The 24,353-nt window shown below is 54.3% G+C and overlaps 1 protein-coding gene across 1 annotated transcript; it reads right to left on the bottom strand.

Moving 5' to 3' along the window:
- Positions 1–859: 859 nt before the first annotated feature.
- Positions 860–22,915, bottom strand: LOC141730255 (serine/threonine-protein kinase pim-1-like). The gene is made up of 5 exons (XM_074547684.1): positions 22,894–22,915; positions 2,095–2,201; positions 1,921–1,971; positions 1,339–1,723; positions 860–906 (listed from the first exon to the last, which is right to left on the bottom strand). Exons 1-5 carry the CDS (start codon positions 22,913–22,915, stop codon positions 860–862), a joined length of 612 nt encoding a protein of 203 aa, XP_074403785.1.
- Between the last annotated feature and the right edge of the window lie 1,438 nt (positions 22,916–24,353).

Below are 24,353 nucleotides of genomic sequence, written 5' to 3'. Positions count from 1 at the left end.
GTGCTGGGCAGAGCAGCTCAGCTCCAGCACAAGGGCTGTGTGTTCCCATCCCATGACCTTGGTGCAGTGACACTGGCAGCACAAAAAGGGCTGGGTTCCTTTGCTTCTCATTGCAAAGGCATGTGTGGAGCAGGAACTTACCAGGGCTCTGGATCAAAGTGTGCCTGTGGCTCTCTCCCTTCCTCTATGGCAGAGGAATATCCTGCATCCAAGGAACACAGAACAGGTCTTCCAGTGTGGGTCTGTCCAAGGAGTTCACGGATAAACACCACCAGATCAGGTCTTTGCACTCTGAGAAGAGAAAGCAGAAACTGATGGTCAGCCAGAGAAGGCTCCCTTCTGCTTTACCCCACTGTTCCCATGCCCAGGCCATGCTGGATGCGCTCTGAGCTGGGCCTAAACTTTCCCACCAATTCCCTGTTTTGGAGGAGAGCAGGACATGTGCCACCTCCTCAGCAGCTGCCAGAGCGGGATGCCCACGAGCCCGCTGCTGGCTCCCAGCACTGGAATTCCCCCGTGCCCAGAGAAGAGGATCCACCTTGAGAGAGCCTTTGTGGCAGCGGGAGCTGGCCCCAGCTGAGGTTCCGGCCCCTCCTGAAAGGGTGCTCCCCGCAGACCATCTGGTGCAGCAGGATGCCCAGGGACCAGACCGTCGCTGCCTCGCCATGGTACCAGCCAAAGTCGTTCCATTCCGGGGGGCTGTAGGACAGTGTTCCTATGGAATACAGATGGAGTTCATCAGGGGGATGCTGCTGCTCCCAGAGCCTGGCCCCAGCATCCCTGGGCCCGCGGGGGCTGCATCAGGGGCACACAGGGTGACCACTGCCCTCTCGCCAGCATCTGGGACTTGTGCACAAAGTTAGGGTTGGAAAAGAAGCCTCTGGTGCCGGAAGAGGGCAGCCCTGGCTAGGCCCGACCATGACATGCAAAGGAAAAACCCACTCCATGCTGGGGAAAAAACATGCCCTTATCCTCCCTGCCTGCATTGCCCCAAAAATATTATGAAGCCAAGGGAAACAGGGTGAGTGGGGTAGTGCAAGCCCTTCCTCTCATTTGCACACCAAACTGGCTGGGACACAGGTTCTGCCCTCTCTCTCTGCTACCCCCACCCACGGGGGTTTTGGTAGGGCTGGCTGCCTCAGCCCAGCCCCAGTCCTGGGCAGAGTGGCTGGCAAAGGCTGCAGCAGGGCTGGAAGATGGCTGCCCACCCAGCCCTGCTCTAAAGCAACTCAGCTGAGGACTCAGTGCCCTGACTGGCAGCAAAAGGGAGAATCCCCGCTGCCACAGCCAGCTTGGGCTGGGAGATGTTGGGCCATGAGATGTCAGCAGCGGGAGCACAGCCCTGGGTAGTGAGCCCTGCAAAGTGAGTGTAGACTGTCTCCTGCAGGTAGGTGCCACAGCCAAAGTCAATCAGCTTGGCCTGCCCGGTGTCCAGGTCAACCAGGATGTTCTCTGGCTTGATGTCCCTGTGCAGGACCCCGCAGCTGGTGCAGTGCCGCACGGCCTCCAGCACCTGGCGGAACAGCTCCCGTGCCTCCTCCTCGGGCAGGAACCGCCGTGCCCCGATGAAACGCTGCAGGTCCTGACACTGCTCTGGCCGCTCCAGCACCATCACGATGCAGTTGGGGAGCTCGAGCCATTCCAGCAGCTGGACCACACCGGGGAAGCCAGTGGACACCTTGGCCAGCAGCACGATCTCCAGGGGTGCGCTGGTGCCGTCGGGCTGCGGGAGGAGCACGATGCCGTCACTGGGGCCGATGCCGTGCCAGGCCTGGGGAAGCCCTCAGCCAGCCCGGGATGCTCTGCACGCCCCGCTCACCCCACGCCCGCTCTCCCTCGGGGCGTCCTGGCGGCTCCCACCGTGCCGGGCCCCGGCTCATCCCTGGCCGGCAGCCCCGGCTGCTGGCCCCGCTCACTCACCAGCTCGCCCCAGTGCCGGACGCGGTTCCGTGGCACCCTTTTGATGGCCACCTGCAAGCCAAGGCCAGCAGCGGGGTGAGCTCGCCGCCCGCACTGCGAGCCCCATCCTCCGCCCTCTGCCCTCCTCCTCCTCCATCCCCTCCTCCTGGGCCCGCCGCCGGCCCCGCCGCTCACCGGGGCGCCGTCCGAGAGCCGCGTGGCCGCGAAGACTCTGCCGAAGCCGCCGCGCCCCAGCAGCGATCCCAGCCGGTACCGCTCCAGCAGGGCCTCCTGCGCCGTCCCTGCGGGCGGGACGCGGCTGTCAGCGCTCGGCCCGGGGCCAGCAACGGCCCCCGAGCGCCCCTCACCCGCCCCGGGCCGGCCATGCCCAGGCGTTCGCTCCCGGGAACGCGGCACGGGAGGCTCGGGGCCGGCGGCCGCGCTGCCGAGCGGCAGAGCTCGGGCCGGGGAAAGCGCAGCGAAGGCGGCGGGAGCGGCCGCGCCACGTGTGTGCTCCGCGGGCCCCGGGAGGAGTAGGGGCCGGGGCCGGGGCCGGGGCCGGGACTGGACCGTGCGTCGGGTCTGGGGCCGGGGCCGGGCTCGGGTCAGGCGGAGCCGAAGGGCGGCGATGCCGCCCCAGCCCCAGGCACCGATGCCCGCCCAGCAGCGCCACCGCCAGTACAGCCCGAGCCGGGCGGAGGCGAGACCGCGGCGGGACGGCGGGGCCGGGCACGGGGCAGCCCCGCCCGGGGCCGGGGGCGGGCCGGGGGCATGGCCCGGCCCTGCAGGGGAGAGGGAGGCGGGGAGAGGAGAGGGACGCCGGGCAAGGGACCCCGAGAGAAGCGTGCCCAACACCGGGAAAGGGAGAGAAAGAGAAAGAACGAGAGAAAGAGAAAGAACGATTTTTCTAGTCTATCTGCTTTTGCTGCTGCCGCCGCTGCTGCTGCCGCCGCTGCCGCCGCTGCAACTGAAGCACCGGGGCCGTTCGTCCCCGTGTCCGTTCCCCTCTCGCCCCACGAGCCCCACGTTCGAGCCCCGCGCGCCCCGGGGACAGCCCCTCCTTCTGTCCAAACACGGGAACTTTGCAGCGCTGAGCGCAGATGCAGAGCCCTGACTCCTGCACACTGGCACAGCGATCCCCTCGCTTGCTGCTGTGCATTGTCCTTGCTGAGGGTCAGACACTGTCGGGCCACCTTCCCTTGGGGTAGGATTCCTACCTGACCCCAGCACTGCACTTACATATCCAGGGTTGCTTTCCTGTAAAAACTGGGGAAGGAAAACTGTGTGTGGCTCATGGTATTTTAGAGTGTCCAAAAGTCACTAAGTCACCGATCTTAGAGGTGCAGTGCATCTGGAATTACTGGGATGGAGAAGTAGTGCAACATGGAAAAGGGAAGCATAGAAATAAATAGAGGAAAGCATCTTGGATTGTTTCTTTCATTTTCATTTCACTTCTGGAAAGCTGTTTCAGTTTTCCAGGAATCTTCTCCTGTCTGCTCTTCCCAAGAATCTCTCATGGAGAATAAGGTCAATTTTCTGCCACAAGATTTGCCACCAGGAAATGATGCCACTGGTGAAATTTTCATTGTAACTGTTTGTGCTGGCTTAGGGCAAATTTGGGGAGGAAATCTCCAAAAGGGGTCCGTCTAGAAAGCAAGTTCAAGCAGCCCCTCCCCCTACTAGTTCAGGAAAAGACTTCCCTTTAAGAAAAGTGAAAAAAACCCCAGGTTATTTAACAAGTAAAGTATTCACAAGCATGAAAAATGAATAATATTAAATCAAACCTCTGACAGTGCTGAAGAGATGGCAAATTCAGAAAGTCCTTTTTGTGGGTTGTAGTTGGCTCACTCGGTCTCTTTTAAGTCCCTGTGGCGCTGGAATGCAGCGTCCCAGAGCTCGGTGGGCCATAGGTGTGAGCTGTCGGTGTTTGTCTGGGTTTTCAGTGCAGAGCAGATTTAAACAGTTCCAAGAAAAAGGAAAGTCACAGTCCAAGGAACTTCTCTTCCTAAGATAGCTAAAACCAAGTTGCTAGACCTGGGCTGTGAAGGCATCGGAAAATTTCCAAATCTGGGCACTGGCGGTCCCAGAAAACACTAGATCTGGATGGTGCTGCAGCCAGAACCTGCAGATTTCCAAATTTTGGCTTTCTGTGCCAGCAAATCACTGGACTTGGGCTGTGCCAGCACCAGGAAGTTTTCAGATCTGGGCGCTGGCGCTGCCAGCAAACACCAGATCTGGGTGGTGTCATTGCCAGCGACAGAAATCTGCCAGATTTGGGCTCTGCTGGCACTGAGAAATTTCCAAATCTAGGTTCTGGTTACATGAAACACAAGATGTGGGTGGTGCCAGACCCAGTAGCAGGAAGCTGCCACAGGTTTTGGGTTTCTGTGCCAGCAAATTGCTGCACTTGGGCTGTGCCAGAATAGGGAAATTTCCAGGTCTGGGCACTGGCAGTGCCAGCAAACACCACATTTCAGGCTCCAGGCTCCAGTAAGGACTGGATCTGGATGCCTTCCTCTTTTCTTTCCATCTTTCCTTCCATCTTTCTTGGGATCCTGCTGCCAACAAAGTCCAGATTGGGCAGTGCTGGCAAGGGGAAATTGCCAGGTTTTAGCTTTCTTTGCCAGCAAATTCTGGATATGGGTGGTGCCCGAAGAGGGAAATTGCCAGATGTGGGCACTGGCAGTGCCAGCGCATGCCAGATCGTGGTGCAGAATGTGCCGGTACTGGGAAATTGCCAGATGCTTATTTTCTGTGCCAGCAAATTGCTGGAATTATGCTGTGCAGGCATCTGAAAAATTCCGGATCTGGGTACTGGGGGTGTCAGCAAACATGAGATCGGGTTGCTGTAGGTACCAGGTATTTGCTTGGTTTTGGCTTTCTTTGCCAGCAAGTTGCTGGACTTGGACTGTGACAGAATATGGAAATATCAAGATCTGGGAACTGGCAGTGCCAGCAAACACCACAGTTCAGGAAGGATTGGATCTGGACCCGTTCCCTCCCTGCATTCCTCCCTCAAAACAAGGTGCCAGAGGGGCTGGACAGCAACCAGGCAGAAAAGGGACCTGCAGGGACTGATGGAGAGTAGGCTGGACATGAGCCAGCAGTGTGGCCAGGTGGCCAAGAAGGCCAATGGCTCCTGGCCTGGAACACGAATGGTTTGGCCAGCAGGAACAGGGCAGGGATTCTTCCCCTGTGCTCAGCACTGCTTGGGCAGCACCTCCAGTGCTGTTTCCAGTTCTGGGCCCCCAGTTTAGGAAGGCCATGGAAGGGCTGGAGTGTGTCCAGAGAAGGGCAACAAGGCTGGGAGGGGTCTGAAACAACATAAGTCCTGTGAGGAGTGGCTGAGGGAGCTGCAGTTGTTTATCCTGGAGGAGGCTCAGGGGAGACAAGGCGGTGTCAGGGCACAGGGTGGACTTGATGATCTCCATGGCCTCTTCCACCCTTGCCGATTCTGTGATTCTCTGAAACCACCCTTGGAACAGTTGCAGGACGAGCCCTGGGCCTCCTCTTCAGAAGCTCCAGCAGCCCAGGTCCCTCAGCTTCTCCTGCCAGCCCCAAAGCCCATCCTGTCAGTCCTGCAGAGCCTCTGCAGCTCCTCCTCACTGCCCAGAACAGGGATCCCCAGAGGCAGACACAGCAGCCCAGATGTGCCCCCCTGGCCTGGGGTGCCTCTGGCAAGGGAGCAGCAGGAGGCACTGCAGGAGCCTGCAGACAATTGATCTGAAGGCCAAACCTCCTTAGCTCCTTCTGAAAGAGCAGGAACAGTTCCTCATTCCAATGTGGTGGAATGCTGGGCACCACAGCTCCAGGCGAGGACTGGACACAAGTTTGCTCCCACTGAGTGCTGTGATGGGTTCTGCAGGAGCTCTGGGCTCCTGTGCTTGCCAGGCACAATGAGGAGAGAAGGAGCCAAGTGCACTGATGTGGGAAATGGGTTTGTAGAAAGTTTTTAGAGCCTAATAGAAGGCCCACACCGTATGAATCTGTATATAAATCTTGAGACAAGAAATGCTAACTTAAAAATGCCATGGAATAGAACAGATATTGTTGAGAGAGAAATGGAGCTAGAAAAAAGTTTCAAAAGATGGCCTTGCAAATAAGACTTTGGAAAAATAGAGCTATGAAAGATGCATTGTAGTGGGACCCACAAGGGCTAGTTTTAAATAATTGGCTTTAAGGCATCAACAACATGGCATGGCAAAAAGCTGATAGACCAAGAAATACTGTAATTAGGAAATAGTTGGCTTCTGATTGTGATGGCGTGAATTATGTGTATTGTCTCGCCCTTCTCATGAGACTGAAAAGGAAATAAAAGTTTTTAAAACACCTCTCAGTGTCCCCATCTCTAGGTCAAGAAAAGAGTATTATCCAGCACACTGACACACCTTTGCCCCGAGCATAACCCAGCCTAGACCAAACACACTGAAAGGTTTCCCCTTTGGCCCATGTCTTGAAATGTCAGGTCTGCTGTTTGACAGCTCAGGTTGGGTTGGTGTCAAGGAGTTTCCCTCAAAAATACTGGGTTTGTCTTCCTCTGTGCCTGCCCCTCAGCAGCCTTGGGGATGCTCCTGTGTGAAGCCATCTGTCTCACACAGTTTGAGACAACTTCAAACAGGATATTGTGCAATAAGTCGTCTCCTCTAAAGTGTTCCAACAATCCCTTTCCAGCAATAGGAAATTATTACTGATAGATGAAAGTGGAAAACCCCCAACAGTTTATTACCAAACAGAATCCCCCCATGACAGGCGTTACAAGAAGGCGCTGGGGTCTCTCTCAGAAGAACAGGAGCTGTCACGGAGCAGTTCCAGCAGCTGATGGAAGCTCAGGGGCTCGTCCGGCGTCGGCTTTCTCCCATGGCAGAGCTCCATGGAGCGGGCAGGGCAGTGAAGCAGCTGGGCTGGAGCCCCTCGCTGCCTTTTCTCCCCGGCGTGGCTCAGCTCACAGACTCTCGGGCTGGGAGTGGGGCCGCTCCGCTCCTGCCGGCACCGTGTCCCTGGGCTTGGACAAACAGTTTCCTGCAGGAGAGCCCTGCACACTGCTCCACAGATCTTTCATAAAGGCCCAAACCAACTCTAAGCACTCCATCTGCAGCAACTTTTCTCCAAGTGCTGCAGCAATCCAGGACAGCTGCAAGCGAGTGTCGGAAGGCTCTTGTCTTGGTCCTGACAGCAGAATTCTTGATGATCTTTTGCAATTTTATTCAGATGTAACATGAGAGCTGAGGTTTTTTTGTTAAAATACTTTATGATGAGTAACAATCCGTGGGAGCATGAGGTGCAGGACTGATATGTGAAAGCATAAGCATATCCTCCAAAGTGGCCAGTTTAATTGTCCATTTTATTACACTTGTATTTACTCCACACTAATGAGGAAAACCAAGCTCTGCTTGGAGGCGAAACAGGCATGGGATACACTACAGTCCCTTGCAGGCTCAGCAGGGCTGGCAGTGACACAGCAGGCAGTCTGCTTCATTGTGAACCACTACAGAGCTACATCTCAATCTGGTTTAAGTGACGTGGTATTATTAAGAGCTCCTTTTCTGCATGAGACACAAAAAGGACATCCCAAATGATCTTCATGCAAGCATGCAGTAAAGAACTGCTCCTGCTATCCTAATGAAGCGTTTGCTTTGGCAATTACACTCTTCCCATTCATCTTTTGATGCAGACACTTCAGGTTTTCCCCCACACCCTTGCAAGGCTGGCAGTCACTGTTTCCCATTTCCTGTTCTTCCCTAGAGATGGTGCAGTGGCTGCTTTGAAACAAAAAGCCCTGAGGTCTGGACAGCTTGGAGGAGCATGAAGTGCTGATTAAGTGCTTATATTGGTAACACCCAGGTCTGCGCTGCCCAGGGCTCTGCAGCAGCAGCAGCAGCAGGACCACGCATCATTCCTGTTGGTGGATGTTCATGTTTCTGGTGTGCAAGAGCAATGACTTTGAGGAGGGACAAAAATACCCCTCTTCAAACAGTGGGTGTGCAAGGAGATGTGAAGTTTCACAGCCTTTTCTAGGATATTTTAGAAAGATCTAAGAGAATATTGTGGCATGGAGCAGGTCCCTAATTTTGTCTCTAGAGAAATCCCCAAAAAGCACATTCACTCTGCTGCTGATGGCAACCCCATAAGCTCACGGACCAGTTTTCCCTGTATGGTGCCACCCTGCCTGGGCTTTGCTAGGCCGGGACTAGACCCAGAGCTAAGCAAACACAGGCAGCCAGGTGACATTGTGTAACATCAGAAACGGGCAACCATGAGGACTTTGCTGTCAAAAGGTTACAGCTTGCACTGGGCCCAGAAGTGTTTTTCCCTAAGACAAAGCAAATTGAAATGTGAAGTTTAAAAACTTCAAATGACTATGAAAGGAAACTGCAGAATAATTTCTGGAAGGGCAGCATTGTCAATGATCATGCAGCCTACCAACAGCTGGAGCTGAATCCAGAATGGCTTCTTCCAGCTGTGCAGGAATTCATTACATTGGCAAGCACTGGTCCATGGGAACAAATGATGCCCTAGCTCTGGGCTGAATGGCACCCAGGCTGCAGTGCAGATTTGAGGAACCCTTGTCACTTGTTATTGGCCTCCCAGTGCACTCATCCTTCTGCAAACAAGGGGCAAACAACACAGCTGCACTGCTGTCCCGGGTAAATATACGTACAGGTGACTTTGCCAAAGCAGTGCATCATTTCCCAGTGAAATACATGACCTCTTCTTACCTATGGAATTGTGATTGAAGACACCTGTGGGCCAGATCTGTGGGAGATTGCAAAGGAGCAAAGCTTTGGGATTTGGGCACAATTCTCTTGGTTTCTTTGCTCAGGCCTTTGGTGAGTAAACAACACAAATAGATAGAAAACCTTTGACTAGACAGGATGTTTTGGATCCATTGTCCCCCAAACAGGTCAATGGTGACCCTGTTGTAATGCCAAGTAACAAAGAGCAGCACAAATGACACAAAGAATACATGGCGAAAGAGGAAGAGGAGAGGCCCAATGAGGAAAGGATGTGGTGAGACACTGGCACACTGAGTGAGCTGCACTCCCATAATCTCTAGGCTAGCAGGTCCTGGTCTCACATTCTCCTCTTGGTTTATTTAAATTTTATTTATGTATTTACTTTTTTTAATCACCAAAAAAAATATATACAATTAAAAATATGTCATCAAATTGTGAAGACAGAATCAAAACACATTAATTCAAAATTACATCTAAAGATCAGAACATATGTACAGCTGTAACTATCAAGTCTAACACATCAATCCTATTCTTCAAACACTCTTCATACAGGCGGCAGCTTCTTCCTGAGCTTGGAGGAAAGAGAGCTCTTCTGGATGGGAGGCGAGGACTTTGTGGGTGAGGGAACATTGGAAGTATCCGGAGAAAACTTCTCGGGAAGACTGTAACCAGCCAGATCTGCAAAGTGGAGACACAAAGTTTAACAGAGAGGCAAAGTTTAACAGAGACCACCATGTAAACCTAAAGCAGCTCAAGCTCCATATTTCCTGGAACACATTTCCTGCAACCTTCTAAACAGCTGCACAGGGAAACATGCTCCTGCTGGCAGACACTGAGGCAGGCCAGCGCAAAACCCTGAGCCACTTGCCCAGAGCTGGCACAGGCACAGCCTGGCCTCTGGGCTGCCCTGGGACAGCAGGGAGCCCAGAGCCCTGTGCTCTCCAGGAATGGCTCAGCTGCACATGCACCCTCCTGCTCCTCTGCCTGCCCCACAGCTCAGCAGCCCTGCAGCTCCAGGGGCACTGGCAGCAGCACAGCTCATTGCAGGGGCACATGCAGGGCACAGCTGTTCCCTGGCAATGTGCACAGCCTCTCTGGGCTGCCACCAGACCCTTCCTCCCAGCAGAGATTGGCCCAGCTCCCCCCTCACCTCTGTGTGAGGCTGAGCCATGATTGCCTTCACCTTGTCCTCCATCTGCAGCTGCTCCAGGCCCCCCATGCCATGAGTAGGAAGGGCAATGGAGAGAGCAGGGGCAGATGCACACCCTTCCTTAGGATTCCGTCATTTTTGGCAGAGCTCAAAAGGCAAATCCAGAGGTGTCCAACTCAGCACTTCCTCAGCTTTCTGGAGAACATCTTGCCTTCACCAGCCCAACATTTTGGAGAGGTTTTCCCGCCCATGTGGAGGCTTGCTGGCAGCACATTCCTTCAGCTGGGTGCCCATCACCTTGCAGAGGGCAGAGGCGAGCTTGGTGGCCACGGTGCGGACGTTGGCGCTCTGCACAGGCAGCGCCTTGTTCCCCAGGCAGGACCAGAGCACAGGCAGGGCGTCGCGCTGGGCGACTTCAGGGCTCCTGGCATGAACCCCCTGCACAGGCACTGCCGGGACAGAGACACAGCTCCTTACCCACCAGCCTCACTGCAAACAAGGATCTGCCTCTGCTCCTGCTTCTTGCCAGCCTCTCTGGCCAAGAGCAGCAAAATAGCACCCAGAGCCCCTTGGTCCAGAAACGGGAAAAGCAGCTGATCATCCTGGAAACAGAACCACCAACCCCTCAGCACTAATTGCTCCAACCAGAGCCTTGTCCCTGTGGCAGACTTCCTACCTTTACTAAATTATTTCACAATCTCTTTCTGCATGAACAATGAATGAAATGTCCAATTGCCTTTGATTTCCATTAAGAAGTTGTCTAAACCCACACTGAGGATTTGGAAATGCACATAGAGAGGAAATGGAGAGATTTCTAATAAAAGAGATGATTCCATTTTTGTAACTTTGATGTCAAGTGCCAAATGTCTAATCTGGCTCTTCCCTGTGCTCAGTGGCACAAAGCAAAGGGCCGGATTAAAACACACCTGTCCTGGGGTGACGTTATGATGCTTGTATATCCCCATTCATCTGTTCTGTGCCTTTAAGACTGGCTCTGAAGAGTGGAAGTTTTGTTTGGGTTTCTCTTATCAGGACACAGAGACAAGCGGTACATGAGACTGTTTTTTCACTTCCAGCTTCAGCTTGCTGCTTTTGCTTGCTCTCTTTTTCTGCTCTTGCTTCTGCTCTGCTTTCTGCCTCTGCTTATTAGCTAGTTTAGCTAAACAGTCCACATTGCTTCCTGGACTGTTTCTCCTCTCCTGTTCCTGTGACCATCTTGAACCTGCTCCGGACTGGGACCCGGGAACACCGAAGGTTCGGCTGCAGCAGCTGCCCCAGCGCCGGAGGGACTGAGAACAGAGCAACCACCCCCGAAAGAGACTTTCTGATTTTGCCATCTTTCTCAGAGCGGTGTCATCGGGTATTGTTCATTTTGTGTGCTGGAAGGTGCTGGGCCAGTCAAATAAACAGGTTCTTTCCACCTCTCTCCAAGGAATTTTTTCCCGAACCGGTTGGGGGGAGGGGCCGTGTGGGTTTTGCTTTCTGGAGGGGCCCTCCTTTGCAGATTCTTTAACAAATTTGCCCTAAACCAGCACAAATTTTTGGCGCCCAAATGTGGGGTGAGAGAGAGTGTGGAAAAACCCTGTTTTGACTGCATTTTGGCTGCTATTACTCTGTGTTCGTTTAAATCAGCTAATAGCCATGCTTTTTGGATTCATAATGTCTGCTGGGGTGAAGGTTTGCATGCATTTCTGGTCCCTAGGGTTTTTTGAGATTTTATGACCTCTCTGGTCCCTAGGTTTATTTTCCTATCCAGAAATAGCTTTAGTATTGCCCCTAATACGTAGTTTTTACATCAGAGGGGCAGTGACCAGAATAGCTATCCTGCTGGGTTTGGTGGCAATAATGTGCAAGAAGTTTATAAACATGCTGGGGTCTGCTCCAGGTATGAATGGTTCATGGCTATGGTTATGCATCCAGTTTGTTGCAGGAGGAGCAGCAGGGAATGAGGTTTTTCAGCCTCTGCTTTCCTCCTTCTCCTATGAATCAGTTGCATCACTAGTGAAGGATGTTCAGTTTCCCCTCAATGTTAAAGAAACCATCTTCCTGGTATTCAATCTGGTAACCTTCCTCTATACAGCCTGCTGCTTCTCTAGATTGAGGGCTGAGATTTCTAGACGGGCTGATGAGACCCCTGACTCAGGAGTAAACCCTGGTGTGGAAAATCCTAAGTGGTGTGGGAAATGGGAGGATATGGGCCAAATCCTGAAGGAATTCTCTGACCCTATAGTCTGGGATTTTCCCCATGAACAAATTCAGAACCCAGCTGAGGTGGGGAAATATCTGAAAGAGAAGTACCAGGATGAGCCTAAGGAGAGGAAGGTCATTGCAGTGAGCTGGGCCCTGGCATATGCTTATCGCACACTGCTAGATACTCTAGGGCAGCAGACAGAGGCAGGGGGTCAGGGAGATAAATCAGCAACTGTCCCGATGACTCAGGCTGCAGCAAACACTCCAGGCTCAAAGCCAGCATCTAAACCCATGGCTGTTGCTACCAGCACTAGAAGTGGGAAATGCACAGCCAAGACCAATCGACCAGTGGATGATGATGATGATGATGATGCAGGAGAAGGAACCTCAGTGCCTCCTGACGTAAAGTCAGGAGTCAAAGCAGCAGGTGCAAGATCAGATGCCAATATTGAGTCCTTCTCCCTGAAGGACCTTCGTGGCCTACGGAAGGATTACACTCGAAGGTCTGATGAATCCATAATTAGTTGGCTGGTCCGTCTCTGGGATGCTGCAGGCGAGGCTACCGTTTTGGATGGCACTGAAGCCAGGCATTTGGGATCCCTGTCACAGGATACTGTCATAGACCAAGGAATGTTGAGGGGGGCTAACTCTCACAGCCTCTGGGAACGGGTCCTAAGAAGTGTGGCAGAAAGATACCTGTGTGCAGACGATCTCTATATGCAGCAGACTCAGTGGAAGACAATAGAGCAAGGGATCCAACGCCTGAGAGAAATGGCCGTGGCAGAGATTATCTTCTCAGATGATGTAACAACTAGGAACCCAGACTTAGTACCATGCACGTCTGTGATGTGGCGAAAACTCGTACGACTCGGGCCACAAAAATATGCCTCTGCCTTAGCCATCATGAAGAGGGATGAGAGGGGTGAGACTGTGCTTGACATGGCAAGGAAGCTCCGAGCATATGCAGATGCTGTACATGGCCCGACACATGCCAGAATCGCAGCAGTAGAAACACGTCTGCAGAACTTAGAGGATAAGATAGAGGAGAACCATAAGAAGCTTAGAGAGGAGATTAAAGAAGACCTTCTCCAAATTTCAGCAGTACAGATCCGACGTTCCGGTATCCAAGGCAGACGTTTCCCAGATGGTGAGAGAAGATACACCCCACGAGCTGAGCTGTGGTTTTACCTGCGTGATTGTGGGGAAAACATGAGAAGGTGGGATAGGAAACCTACCGCTGTTCTGGCACAACGGGTGCCTGAACTGAAGGAAGCCACCAGGAGGAAAGCAGCTCCAGTTGCCCGTAGCCGAACTGCCAGGTATGATGATGATGACATGTCTGATCCCCTCGAAGGAACATCCAAAACATACACCAAGGGAAAGAATGATAACCAGGCTTAGAGGGGCCCTGCCTCTAGCCAGGTAGAGGTCAGGGAAAATCGTGTCTTCTGGTCTGTGTGGATTCGTTGGCCTGGCACACCGGAACCACAAGAGTATAAAGCTTTGGTCGATACTGGTGCGCAGTGCACGTTAATCCCATCAAGACATGTGGGGACAGAGTCTGTTTCTATTGCTGGTGTGACAGGGGGATCCCAGGATTTCACTTTGGTGGAAGCTGATGTGAGCCTAACGGGAAATGAGTGGAAGAAGCATCCTATTGTGACTGGCCCAGAGGCCCCATGTATTTTGGGCATAGACTACCTTCGAAGTGGGTACTTCAAAGACCCAAAAGGACTCAGATGGGCATTTGGAATAGCTGCTGTAGAGACAGAGGGCATCCAGCAATGGAACACCTTGCCTGGGTTGTCTGAGAATCCATCTGCAGTAGGATGCCTGACAGGAGAAGAGCAACGAGTGCCAATTGCCACTTCCATAGTGCATCGACGGCAGTACAGAACCACTCGAGATGCTGTGATCCCCATCCATAAGATGATCCGAGAGCTGGAGAGCCAAGGGATGGTCAGCAAGACCCACTCACCCTTCAACAGCCCCATTTGGCCTGTGCGAAAATCTGAAGGAGAATGGAGATTGACTGTGGACTATCGTGCCTTGAATGAAGTGACTCCACCACTGAGTGCTGCCGTGCCAGACATATTAGAGCTCCAGTATGAGCTTGAGTCCAAGGCAGCAAGGTGGTACGCCACTATAGACATTGCCAATGCATTTTTCTCCATTCCTCTGGCAGCAGAATGCAGGCCTCAGTTTGCCTTCACATGGAGGGCAGTGCAGTACACCTGGAACCGATTGCCCCAGGGGTGGAAGCACAGCCCCACCATCTGCCATGGACAGATCCAGACTGCACTAGTGAAGCCCTAAAGCAGATAGCCTTCCAGAAGTAATGGGTTAAAACATGGAATGAGAGGCATGTAAAGAAGGGCCTAGCACTAGAACACACGGAGAAAGCACAGCACTAGGAAAACAGAGCAATAAATTAGATAAAAGGTAGAGCATCATGACAGGGGAAGAGATAGGTATAGGAGAAACTAATAAGCTAAGCAGGTTTAGAGCCAGCAATGTCAAAACGACCCTAAGGGGTTTGCCAAGCCACGGGATCTAAGCCAAATACACCGGGAATTGACCAAATTAGGAAAAGAGTTCAAAAGTTTAAAGAGGAAGACTCATCGGAAAGACCCCGTCTATGGTGAAGGCAACAGGAACGACCACCTGAAAATTCCCCAAAAGAGATGTCTCCACCTACACTCCGCCCACGCTCCGCCTACACCACGCCCCATATGAATATGCATGATTATGTATCTGATCTGATGTAATCCTATACCCATGGCTTGTCCTGGAGCCTTTGGCAGAAGGTGCCTGAGGAGACTCGGGGTTGACCACTGGGATTTTGGAGTCGAAGCTACAGAGGGTCTGAAGCCAGCTACACTCCAACAGAGAAAGAAATCCTGGCTGCCTATGAAGGAGTCCAGGCTGCCTCAGAGGTAATAGGCACAGAAGCACAACTCCTCCTGGCACCCCGACTACCCTTGCTGGGGTGGATGTTCAAAGGCAAGGTTCCTTCCACTCACCATGCCACCAGTGCTACATGGAGCAAGTGGATTGCTCTCATCACTCAGCACGCCCATATAGGTAAACTGAATCGCCCCGGGATTTTGGAGGTCATTACAAATTGGCCTGAAGGTGAGAATTTTGGTGTCACAGATGAAGAGGAACAAGAACCAGTGACACGGGCTGAAGAGGATCCTCCCTATAACCAACTTCCCCCAGAGGAAACACGCTACGCTCTTTTCACTGACGGTTCCTTTCGCATTGTAGGGATGAACCGGAAGTGGAAAGCAGCCATATGCAGCCCCACACGACAGGTGGCAGAGGCCACTGAAGGAGAAGGTGGATCAAGCCAACTTGCTGAACTCAAAGCTGTTCAGCTGGCCATGGACATTGCTGAGAGAGAGAAGTGGCCAAAGCTCTACCTCTACACTGATTCATGGATGGTAGCCAATGCTCTGTGGGGATGGCTGGAGAGGTGGAAAAAGGCTAACTGGCAACGCAGAGGGAAACCAATTTGGGCTGCTGATGAGTGGAAAGACATTGCTACCAGGGTAGGGAGGCTACCTGTGAAAGTCCGCCATGTAGATGCCCATGTACCCAAGAGCAGGGCCACCGAGGAGCACCAAAACAATGAGCAGGTAGACCAAGCTGCAAAGATAGGGGTGTCCAAAATAGACCTAGATTGGGAACATAAGGGAGAGTTATTCCTAGCTCGATGGGCCCATGATGCCTCAGGCCATCAGGGCAGGGATGCCACCTATAAGTGGGCACGAGACCGAGGGGTGGATTTAACCATGGACAGTATTTCTCAGGTTATCCATGACTGTGAGACGTGTGCTGCCATCAAGCAGGCCAAGTGACTGAAGCCCCTCTGGTACGGTGGGTGGTGGTCCAAGTACAAGTATGGGGAGGCCTGGCAGATTGACTACATCACACTGCCCCAGACACGCCAGGGCAAGGGCTACGTGCTGACCATGGTGGAGGCCACCACTGGATGGTTGGAAACCTACCCTGTGTCTCATGCTACAGCCCGGAACACCATCCTGGGCCTGTGTCATGGTTTGACCCGGAAACAGGATTTCTGGGATGCTGTGTGGATGGGGCCAATGAGTGCTCAGATTTGAATATTGCCATCTGGCCCAGCCACTGGGCAATGGGATCCACCTCCGAGAACACAGGGTAAAAGCAGGGCTCTCCCCCTGGCACTTTCTCTTTGGATTTCCGGCGGTGAAGGAGTTGAGTCTCTCCCCCGGCCCAGTTGCTGGCTGGGCTGGGGGAGAGGAAAAGCCATGCGGCCCAGCCCGGGAGAGGTAGGCCTGGCCCCCCCCAAGGGTAGAAGGAAGAAGTAAAGAAATGCCGGGAAGCAATGGGCAGCGTGTTCCCCCCCCACCTTGGAGACAGACAGAGAGAGTGCAGCCAGTGTTTGGGTGCCGTTACCTTGAAAGCAGTAAACATGTGCTGGCAGCAGGCAGCCCGGCTGAAAAGATGGTGTGGGGGGGGTGCAGCCAGGAGTCCAGCCGCTTGTAGGAGTTTTTTTAACCCTTTTTTGGACAATGAAAACTTCACAGAACATTAACCCTTCCTAGACGAGGGATAAGAGTGGAGGAGGACGAAGGAAATGAGCGAGTGATAAAGGTCTGGACCAGAGAGAGAGAGAGTGAGAGATGTTAGGAAGATGGAGAAGAGGGAGTGGCATTTTATGCTGGACTCTTTTGTGCAGCCATGGACAGAGCTATGTTTCCCTGGAATACAGAGACTGAGTCCAGGGGGAGAAATGTCCCAGAGCCAAAGAAGATTCAGTGTGGGTACCCCTCGGTCCCAGGGGGTATATAAAATATGGGAGGGACAGATGTCCCAGAGGTGAGAGATTGAGCTTTTTTGGAAGTGGACAGAGCCTCCTTAAAAGGACAACCCTGGAAGCAGCCCTGATTCTGGTCCGGTGGTGAGAGCACCGGAACAAGGACGGAAAGGGCCACCACGACACATGGAAGGACTCCCTCTCCTCTTGAGGAACTGAAGATGAGCATTCTAAAGGGTGGTGCTGGACCCAGAATTGATTTTGGATTGTATTGTATTGGGAATTTGGGGGGAGGAGGAGGAGGAGAGTGTTTTTGTGAGGTTTCATTTTCCTTGTTTTGTTTTTTTTTTTTTCTTTTTCTTCCTTTTGTGTGTAGTTTAGTAATTGTTTTTGTAGTTTAGTTAATAAACTTTTCTTCTTTTTCAAGTGAGAGCCTGCTTTGTTTATTCCTGGTCAAAATCTCACAGCAGAAACCAGAGAAGGTGTATTATCATGCGGGCATTTGGTCTTGTGCCAATGTCAAACCAGAACATGGCCCAACTCTTGTCTGTAGCTCAATTTTCATAGGGTCTGCTTGTTTTCATTTTCCTGGGCTATCAGTATCCCATACTCTTGGGTACACCTGATTCAATACTTGCTCTAACTAGTTCTTCTTGTTTGTTGGTCTGGTGTCAATTGTCAGTCCTACTGCTAAAACCGCTCACTTGTCTTCAGGGACCTTCCATTGAAGTTTTCTTTTTCTAAAAGGAACTGTTGCTTCTAAATTTTCAAGCAAATCTCTGCATAGGACAGATTTGGGTGAGTTTGGTAAAGAAAGAAACTGATGTATTCCCATTTTCTTCTTGATTTTACATCAAAGTGGTTTCAGGAAGAATGCATTTTCTGGCTGCCCTATAGTTGCTCCTATTGCTTGAAGATAGTTTTCACTTTTGGGTATCAGTGCTTGATTCAAGAGTGAAAATGTGTCTCCACTATTTCTTAAAATTTCAACTTCTTCATCATTCTTTAGCTGTATTTTAAACAGTGGCCTGCTAGGGTAAGAATTGCCAGTCTCGGTCATTTCTTATCATCTAGAGTGGCTGCAAGAGTTTTGTGTACTTTGTCTGCTAACTCTGGGCACTGGCCCTATTTCCAGTGTCCTGACTTCTTACAAGATGCACACTGATTTGCGTCCAGCTTTGTCTGTGGCTGCTTTGAACCTCCTCTGCCTCTGCTATTTTCGCCCCTGCCTCTGCTTCAACCACGCCTACATCCGTCCTCTCCCTGGTGCTGATCCAGAGCTACCACCATGGCTGCAGGGAGCTCTTTTTCTTTTTCCCTCTCTTGACTTTCGTACACTTTCTACTTTTGATGTAGTGTCTAAAAGCTTGCGTCACTGCTCAGTGTTCTTCGAACACTTCTCAAACTCAGACGGGCTTGGTGCTGTGACCATTTCCCTGGGGTGTTCCAGTTTGTGTTTATTTATCAGTTATCGTAGAATGGTTTGTTTTCATATACCCCTAGGTTCTGCCCTCCCTCAAAGCTGTCCCTCATGCCATTCCCCACTCTTTGTTCCAGCTGCTTCCGTGTCTCTCAAGATAATCCAGCTCTTTATTCCTGAACCTTCCCTGTCACTTTTGCCTTGGACCAATCCCTGACTGCACCACCCCTTTGGAATTCCTCTATTGCTGGAAGCCCCACTGGCCCATGTGACCTACCCTCTCCTCCCATCTGTCCTAATTAGTCCCAAGAACCTGATGGAATCCCCTCGCTCCTCCCCTGCGGATTCCTTATCGCTCAATCCTTTGTATCCACCCCCTGAGTTGTACCCCGATAAAATCCCATGCACAGAAGTGCTGGCGGCTCTTTGCTGCCGAATCCTTCCCTTGGAATAAGCCTTGGCCTGTGGAACCTCACAATCGAGGAGCCTCCTCCTTCTCTTTGGCCTGCTCCGTGCTGCAGTTAGTGGATCCTGAACCACTGAGCAGTGGCTCAGCAGGGTCAGCCGCGGGCGGGACCCAAGCCTTGGCCGTTCCCCGCTCCTGGCGCAGCGCCGCAGTTTTCCCAGGAGCCAGCCCGGGCTCCGCTGGGCTGCGTCAACGGGGAACCCGTCCCAGTGCCTGACTGTGCTCTGGGTGAAAAACCTTGATCTGATACGGAAATGAAACTTGCCCTGTCCCAGCTCCCTGCCCTTTTCTCCGGTCCTATCACTGGTCCCAGCAGTGATGAGAGCTGCAGCAGCCCCTCTGATTCCTCTCAGGAGGATGTTGAAGACCACAATGACGCCCTTTACCCTCCACCAGGCTGAACAAAGTGGCTTCAGCCGCATCCAGGGCTTCCCCTCCAGGCCACACTGCATCTTTGCAGTCCTCCTTTGCATTCTGGCTAATGGTTTCATATCTTTTGATATTGTACTGCCCAAAAGTGCGCCCGTCTGCTTCCAGCGCTTCTCTTGGCTGCTGCTTCAGGGTGTGGGCACCATCATCAGAGACACAGAAGAGCTTCTCCTCCCAGAGTTGTCCTTATCCTCCGCACTTCCACGTCTCTGCCTTGATGTTCACTGGGGAACTTGCCACTTTGTGGCCGCTCATTGCTGTGCTCAGCAGGGACAACCTTGTGTTTGGACATGAGCTGCCAGAGCAAGACATGCAGCAACTGAAGCTGAGAAATGCAGAGGCTGGGCAGATGCCGTTTTTTCCAGAATGTGGGAAGGAGAGTGAGAAAAGCACAAGGAAATTTCAGACTGTTAACTTTGCAATCTAATTGCCCTGGGAAACTCAGCAATAGATGGTGCTCTGGTGCTACTGCCAATGCCTTCCATGAGAAAAATTCATTTCGGGAAGGGGCAACATCATCTGACAGAGACCAAGTGTGCCAGCAGTTGCTCCAGGTGCTCCTGCCATCAGCCCCTGCAGGAAAGAGGCACAGCCCCCAAGGCACGTGGCCTTTGGCTCCTTCTGGCACAGAAAGCCCCCAGGGGGCACAGGTCTCTGGGGCAGGAGACGGGCACCAGCGCTGCCAGGGCTCGGGGGGTGGCAGGTCTGCTTGGCCAGGGACTCTGCCACACCTGCTGATGTCAGCGCTGCCCGGGCCCCAGGCCTCAGAGCAGCATTGGTGCCCGGGCCCACACGTTCCTTGTGCGTGTCACACCGGCGGCTTTAGGACGGCCACCAGCCGGGACGTGTCCCAAGGAGGCCGTGCCAGCTTCCCTGCAAGGCCCCGTGCCCTTCCCAGAACGGCTGCGTCGGCAGCCCTGGGGGCTCCTTCTGCTGCCCTGAGCCCACAGAGCATGGCAGTGTTTGCTGATGCTCTGAGCCCTTCTTAAAGACCCTGTGGGCCTTGCTTAGACTCCTGGGGCCAGGCATTCCTTCCAGCCTGGGCCCCTTTGGGTGGGCTGGGGGCGGCCCCAGGGCAGGCAGCAGTGTGTGCAAGGGCCCTTGGTGACACGGTGCCGCACACTCACTGTGACATGGAGCGGGTGTCCAAGGGCCCTTTGTGACACGGGGTGACATAGGGGCTGGAGGTGACAGGAGCAGGCCACAGTGCTCAGAGCACGCGACGGGACAGGACGGGACAGAGCGGTGTCGTGAGGAGTCCCCGCACAGCGCGCTCGTTCGCGTCCCACCCGGAGCTTTTCTGAAGCCTTGTTCCTGCAGCTGAGCTCCAGGCCAGACCACAGGACTTGCTGACCCGTGGTCTCCCTGGGGCTTCTCTTCTGCAGGTGCCCTTGAGGCCATATCATAGTCCCCTGTCTTTGTGGCAGGGGCCCTTGAGACCGAGTGCAGGACTTGCTGTCCTGTAGCCTTCCTGAGGCTTCTTACTTGAAGGTGCCTTCCAGGCACCACTGCAGGACTTGGTGACTTGGAGCTTTTCCAAGGCAACTCTCCTGCAAATAGCCACAAATCTAGGCAGAGACATGGAGCAGAGACACCTGGCAGTGCCTGAGCTGGCCTGGGTGGAGGAGGAGGAAGAAGGCCCTGCAGCTGCCCCGGCACAGCAGACTCAAGAGGTGGTGCCGTTTCAGCCACCGCAGGAGGGTGAGTGGCAGAGCTGGGCCACAGGACTGGTGCCTGCTGCTTGGACCCAATGCCGTGCCGTGCCATGCTATCCCCTGGGGACATGCCCACGGACAGGACGGAAGAGGGGCCGGGCAGAAACCCTGCAGTGGCCGTGCTCCATCCCCTGGGGCATCCCGGGGCTCTCTCTGCCTGGGGATGGCAGGGCTGGGCCGTGTTGTCCGGCCTCTCCCGCAGCCCCTCATCTCTGGCTGCGCTCGCTCTTTGCCAGATGCAGCCCTGAAGTGCACACAAGAGCAGGAGTCCGGCCATGGCCGCTTCCGCAGGACAGCGCAGGTACCTGCAGCCACCCCCACCTGGGCTGGGCCTGCTGTCCCTGCTCAGCCCGGCACCGTGTGTGCAGCACTCCATGCAACATCCCCGGTCTTTGCCCTTCTCCTACAGTTTGTTTGCAACTTCCTCAAGAGAATTGAGGAGGAAGAGACCATCGCCACGGGAGTAGGCGTCAGACCATACTCGCCCATCCTCCTAAGCAAGACCGGTGCTGCCCTGCTGTGTATGCTTGTAGAGGAAGATTTTTACACTCCAAAGCAAGTAAGCAGCCTGTGGCCAGGCTTTGATCCTCCCAGCAATTGCTTGGCCTCCCAATCCACGCATGCTACTTGCTGTGAGCCTTTCAGGCCACATGGCAGTGGTGTGGGAAGGGAAGCACTCCTCTGGGGAAGCTGGGAACATTGCTCCCTCTGGCAGCTTTCCATGTCTCCCCGTGCCTTCTCCAGGTGCCCGCCATGGTGAGCTACATCCACCAGTGGCTCATGGCCAATGGTTCTGCTGAGCACAGGCTGGACAAGACCCTGCTGGATCTCACCGAAGCACAGCCCGCTGACGTGGTCATGACGCTCCTGCGTGTGGCCCCGTCCTGTGACAGGTATGGGGCCCACCTGCCCACAGGGCTCAGGCCTCCCCAGCCCATCACCCTGTACCACCTGTCCCAGGTGTCGGAGCAACAGAGACTTCCAGGGCCCTCTGGGTGCTGCCTTTCCCAGCCCTGGCACGTCAGCCCCCAAGCCTGCTGCCATGCTCCCTTGCTGCTCCTCAGGGCTCTGTCCCCACAGGGCTGGGCTGCCTTGGTGCTGCTGGCCAGGGCCAGTGGGCAGAGGCAGAGTCAGTGGTCAGCCCAGGCACTAGGGATGCCCAGGCCACGGTGCTGTGTCTGAGACCCCCCTGAGACAGAGCTCTGATCCCGCAGAGCTGCCATCACCATGTGGAAGACCATCATGTGCTCGCTCAGGACTGCAGAGCCGGCGCTGCTGATACTCCGGGATGTGCTGGGGAGCTGGCCGAAGCACCCCACGTGCACCTCCCATGGGGACAAAACGGGTGTCTTTGGCCTGGCTGTGAGTTTCTCTAGCTGGCCTTTGCTGGCCCCAAGGCTGCCTCTCCAGCAGCTCTCCATCCTCCTTCCCCCACTGCATCTCCCTGCCTCGGGCGCTGGGTTGAAACCCGGCCCAGGGACAGCTTCAGGCCCACCAGGCCCTGTGCTCCCCCTGCCATGGTCTCTCCTGGCCTCTCCCTGCCATGCTCGCGCCCTGCCACACACACACGTCTCGGCACTGAGTGCTGTCTCGGGGGCCTTTGTCCTTTGCAGGTAACGGTGGTGATGTGGAAGATCCTCCAGGAGCCCCCTGTCCCACCTGTAGTAGAGCCGTATTTCCCCCATCTCTTTGTGCATCTGCTCTTCCAAGTGCTCTTCAGCACTCTGGATATGCCAGAGGAGGTCGATACCTTCTGGAAGAAATGCCAGGAAGAGCACAGCCTTGCCACCAGCCCCAACAGGTGCTCCATCCCACTCCTGCTGTCCCTGCCACGTCCCTGGGCAGGAGCCAGTGCTTCCAGCATGACCTGGGCTTTGCTGTGCACACAGGTTTGCAGTGCAGACCCTGAAGTCCCTGCTCTGCCGAATGCAGCACGAGGATGTGGTGGTGGCAATGGAACGCAATTGTGGCTGGGACACGCTGCTGTGTACTGACACCCACCACTATGCCGTGGGTCTGCTGGCCAGGTGAGACCCCCTTCTCCCCACTGCCTTTTGACATGTGTGCTCCGTGCCCAGGTGCCCCACACAGTCCACGAAGTCGTGGGCCATAGGGCCTTGTCACCGAGGGATGGCCAAGCAGATTGGAAAAGGCTGGGAGAGGAGGGTGCCCACCAGGAACTGCCTCCCAAATAGCCCAGGGCTCCTTGCAGGATGCTGGGGAAAGACCAGACCTGTGTGTGTAAGTCCTGGCAGAGGTTTGTCCCCCTGGCCCACAGTCTTGGTTCCTTTATCTCCTGCCAGGAGGATGTGCTGTGTCTCCATCCCCTTGTGTTCCCGGATCGCTCGCTACCTGCTCCGGCTGCTCAGCACACAGGAGCCACGCTGGGAGCTGCCCGCCCTGGCATTCCTTGTGGAGGTGAGCTTGATGGCCAGCGCTGCCTGGCTGAGCTGCCTCCCAGCTCTCTGCCCTCTCAGAGTCGCAGCTGCCTGGGACGGTGCCTGCGCCCTGTGCTGCTGCCAGGGCCCGGCCCCCTGCGGCTCCGGGCTCCTGCCAGCCGGGTCCCTGTCACTGCCCTGTGCCTTTCAGGTCCTCAAGTGGCTGGACCTGAGTGAACGCGGCGTTAACAGAGTCCTGCAAATCTTGTCAAGGCAGCTGCAGAGTGAATGCAGGGAGAGGCGTCGCCTGGCGCTCAGGGCCCTTCTCAAGCTCACTGATGATCCCTGCATGGTGAGAAGGGGGCAGCAGCTGAGTCTGAGCTGGGGAATGCAGTCACTTGGGCTTGGCTGGGCTTTGAGTGCTGGGGCAGCTGCTCCCAGCTCTCCTGCCTCCCGGTTCAGCTGCCCAAGTGCTTTAGGACAGGCCTTTAGCCTCCAGGCCCTGCGGCAGCAGGACAGCATTTCATAAACTTGTATTCTGCACAGACCAAAAGCATGCAGAGCCTGACTGAAAGTCTTGTGGAGCTCCTGTGGGATGGAGAGATAGTTATGATGACAGTCATGCTACTCAACTCTATCATCTTGGACAGTGACAGGCTGCTGCCCAGCCCCATCACACTGCAGCTGCTTGAGGCGCTCCTGCCACTCTTTGACCACGTAAGGCTCACTGCTCCCAGCCACAGCCACTGGGTGCTGCCCAGACACTTTATGCCCTATGAATTTGCAGGCCTGTGCCAGGCTGAGTCCCGTGCAGCCGATGCTGAGGTCTTTTTTTCTTCCTTTCATACAGGACAATAGCCAGGTGCAGCTGATCTCCATACTGCTCTTCCAAACATTGGTGACTCATCCAGAGAAAATGGCAAAAAAGGACCTGAAGACACCCCTGCGCCAGAGCCTGCTGCCACTCTTCTTCCACTGCCATGATGAGAATCAGCGTGTGGCAGAGGTGAGGACTCGTGGGCGGCTGCTGTCCTCCTGGCAGGGGGCTCGGCTGCCTCCTGCCCTGGCGCCTGCCGGAACTGCAGCCTCCTCAAGGCCTTAGCACAGGGACGTGGGTCCTGCGCCCTGGGCTCTGGGGCCATCTCCATGTCTCTGCTGCTCTCCAGGCTTC

The sequence above is a fragment of the Zonotrichia albicollis genome, chromosome 9 (assembly GCF_047830755.1).
Source record: "Zonotrichia albicollis isolate bZonAlb1 chromosome 9, bZonAlb1.hap1, whole genome shotgun sequence".
NCBI lineage: Eukaryota > Metazoa > Chordata > Aves > Passeriformes > Passerellidae > Zonotrichia > Zonotrichia albicollis.
This window is presented reverse-complemented; position numbering and strand designations above follow the sequence as displayed.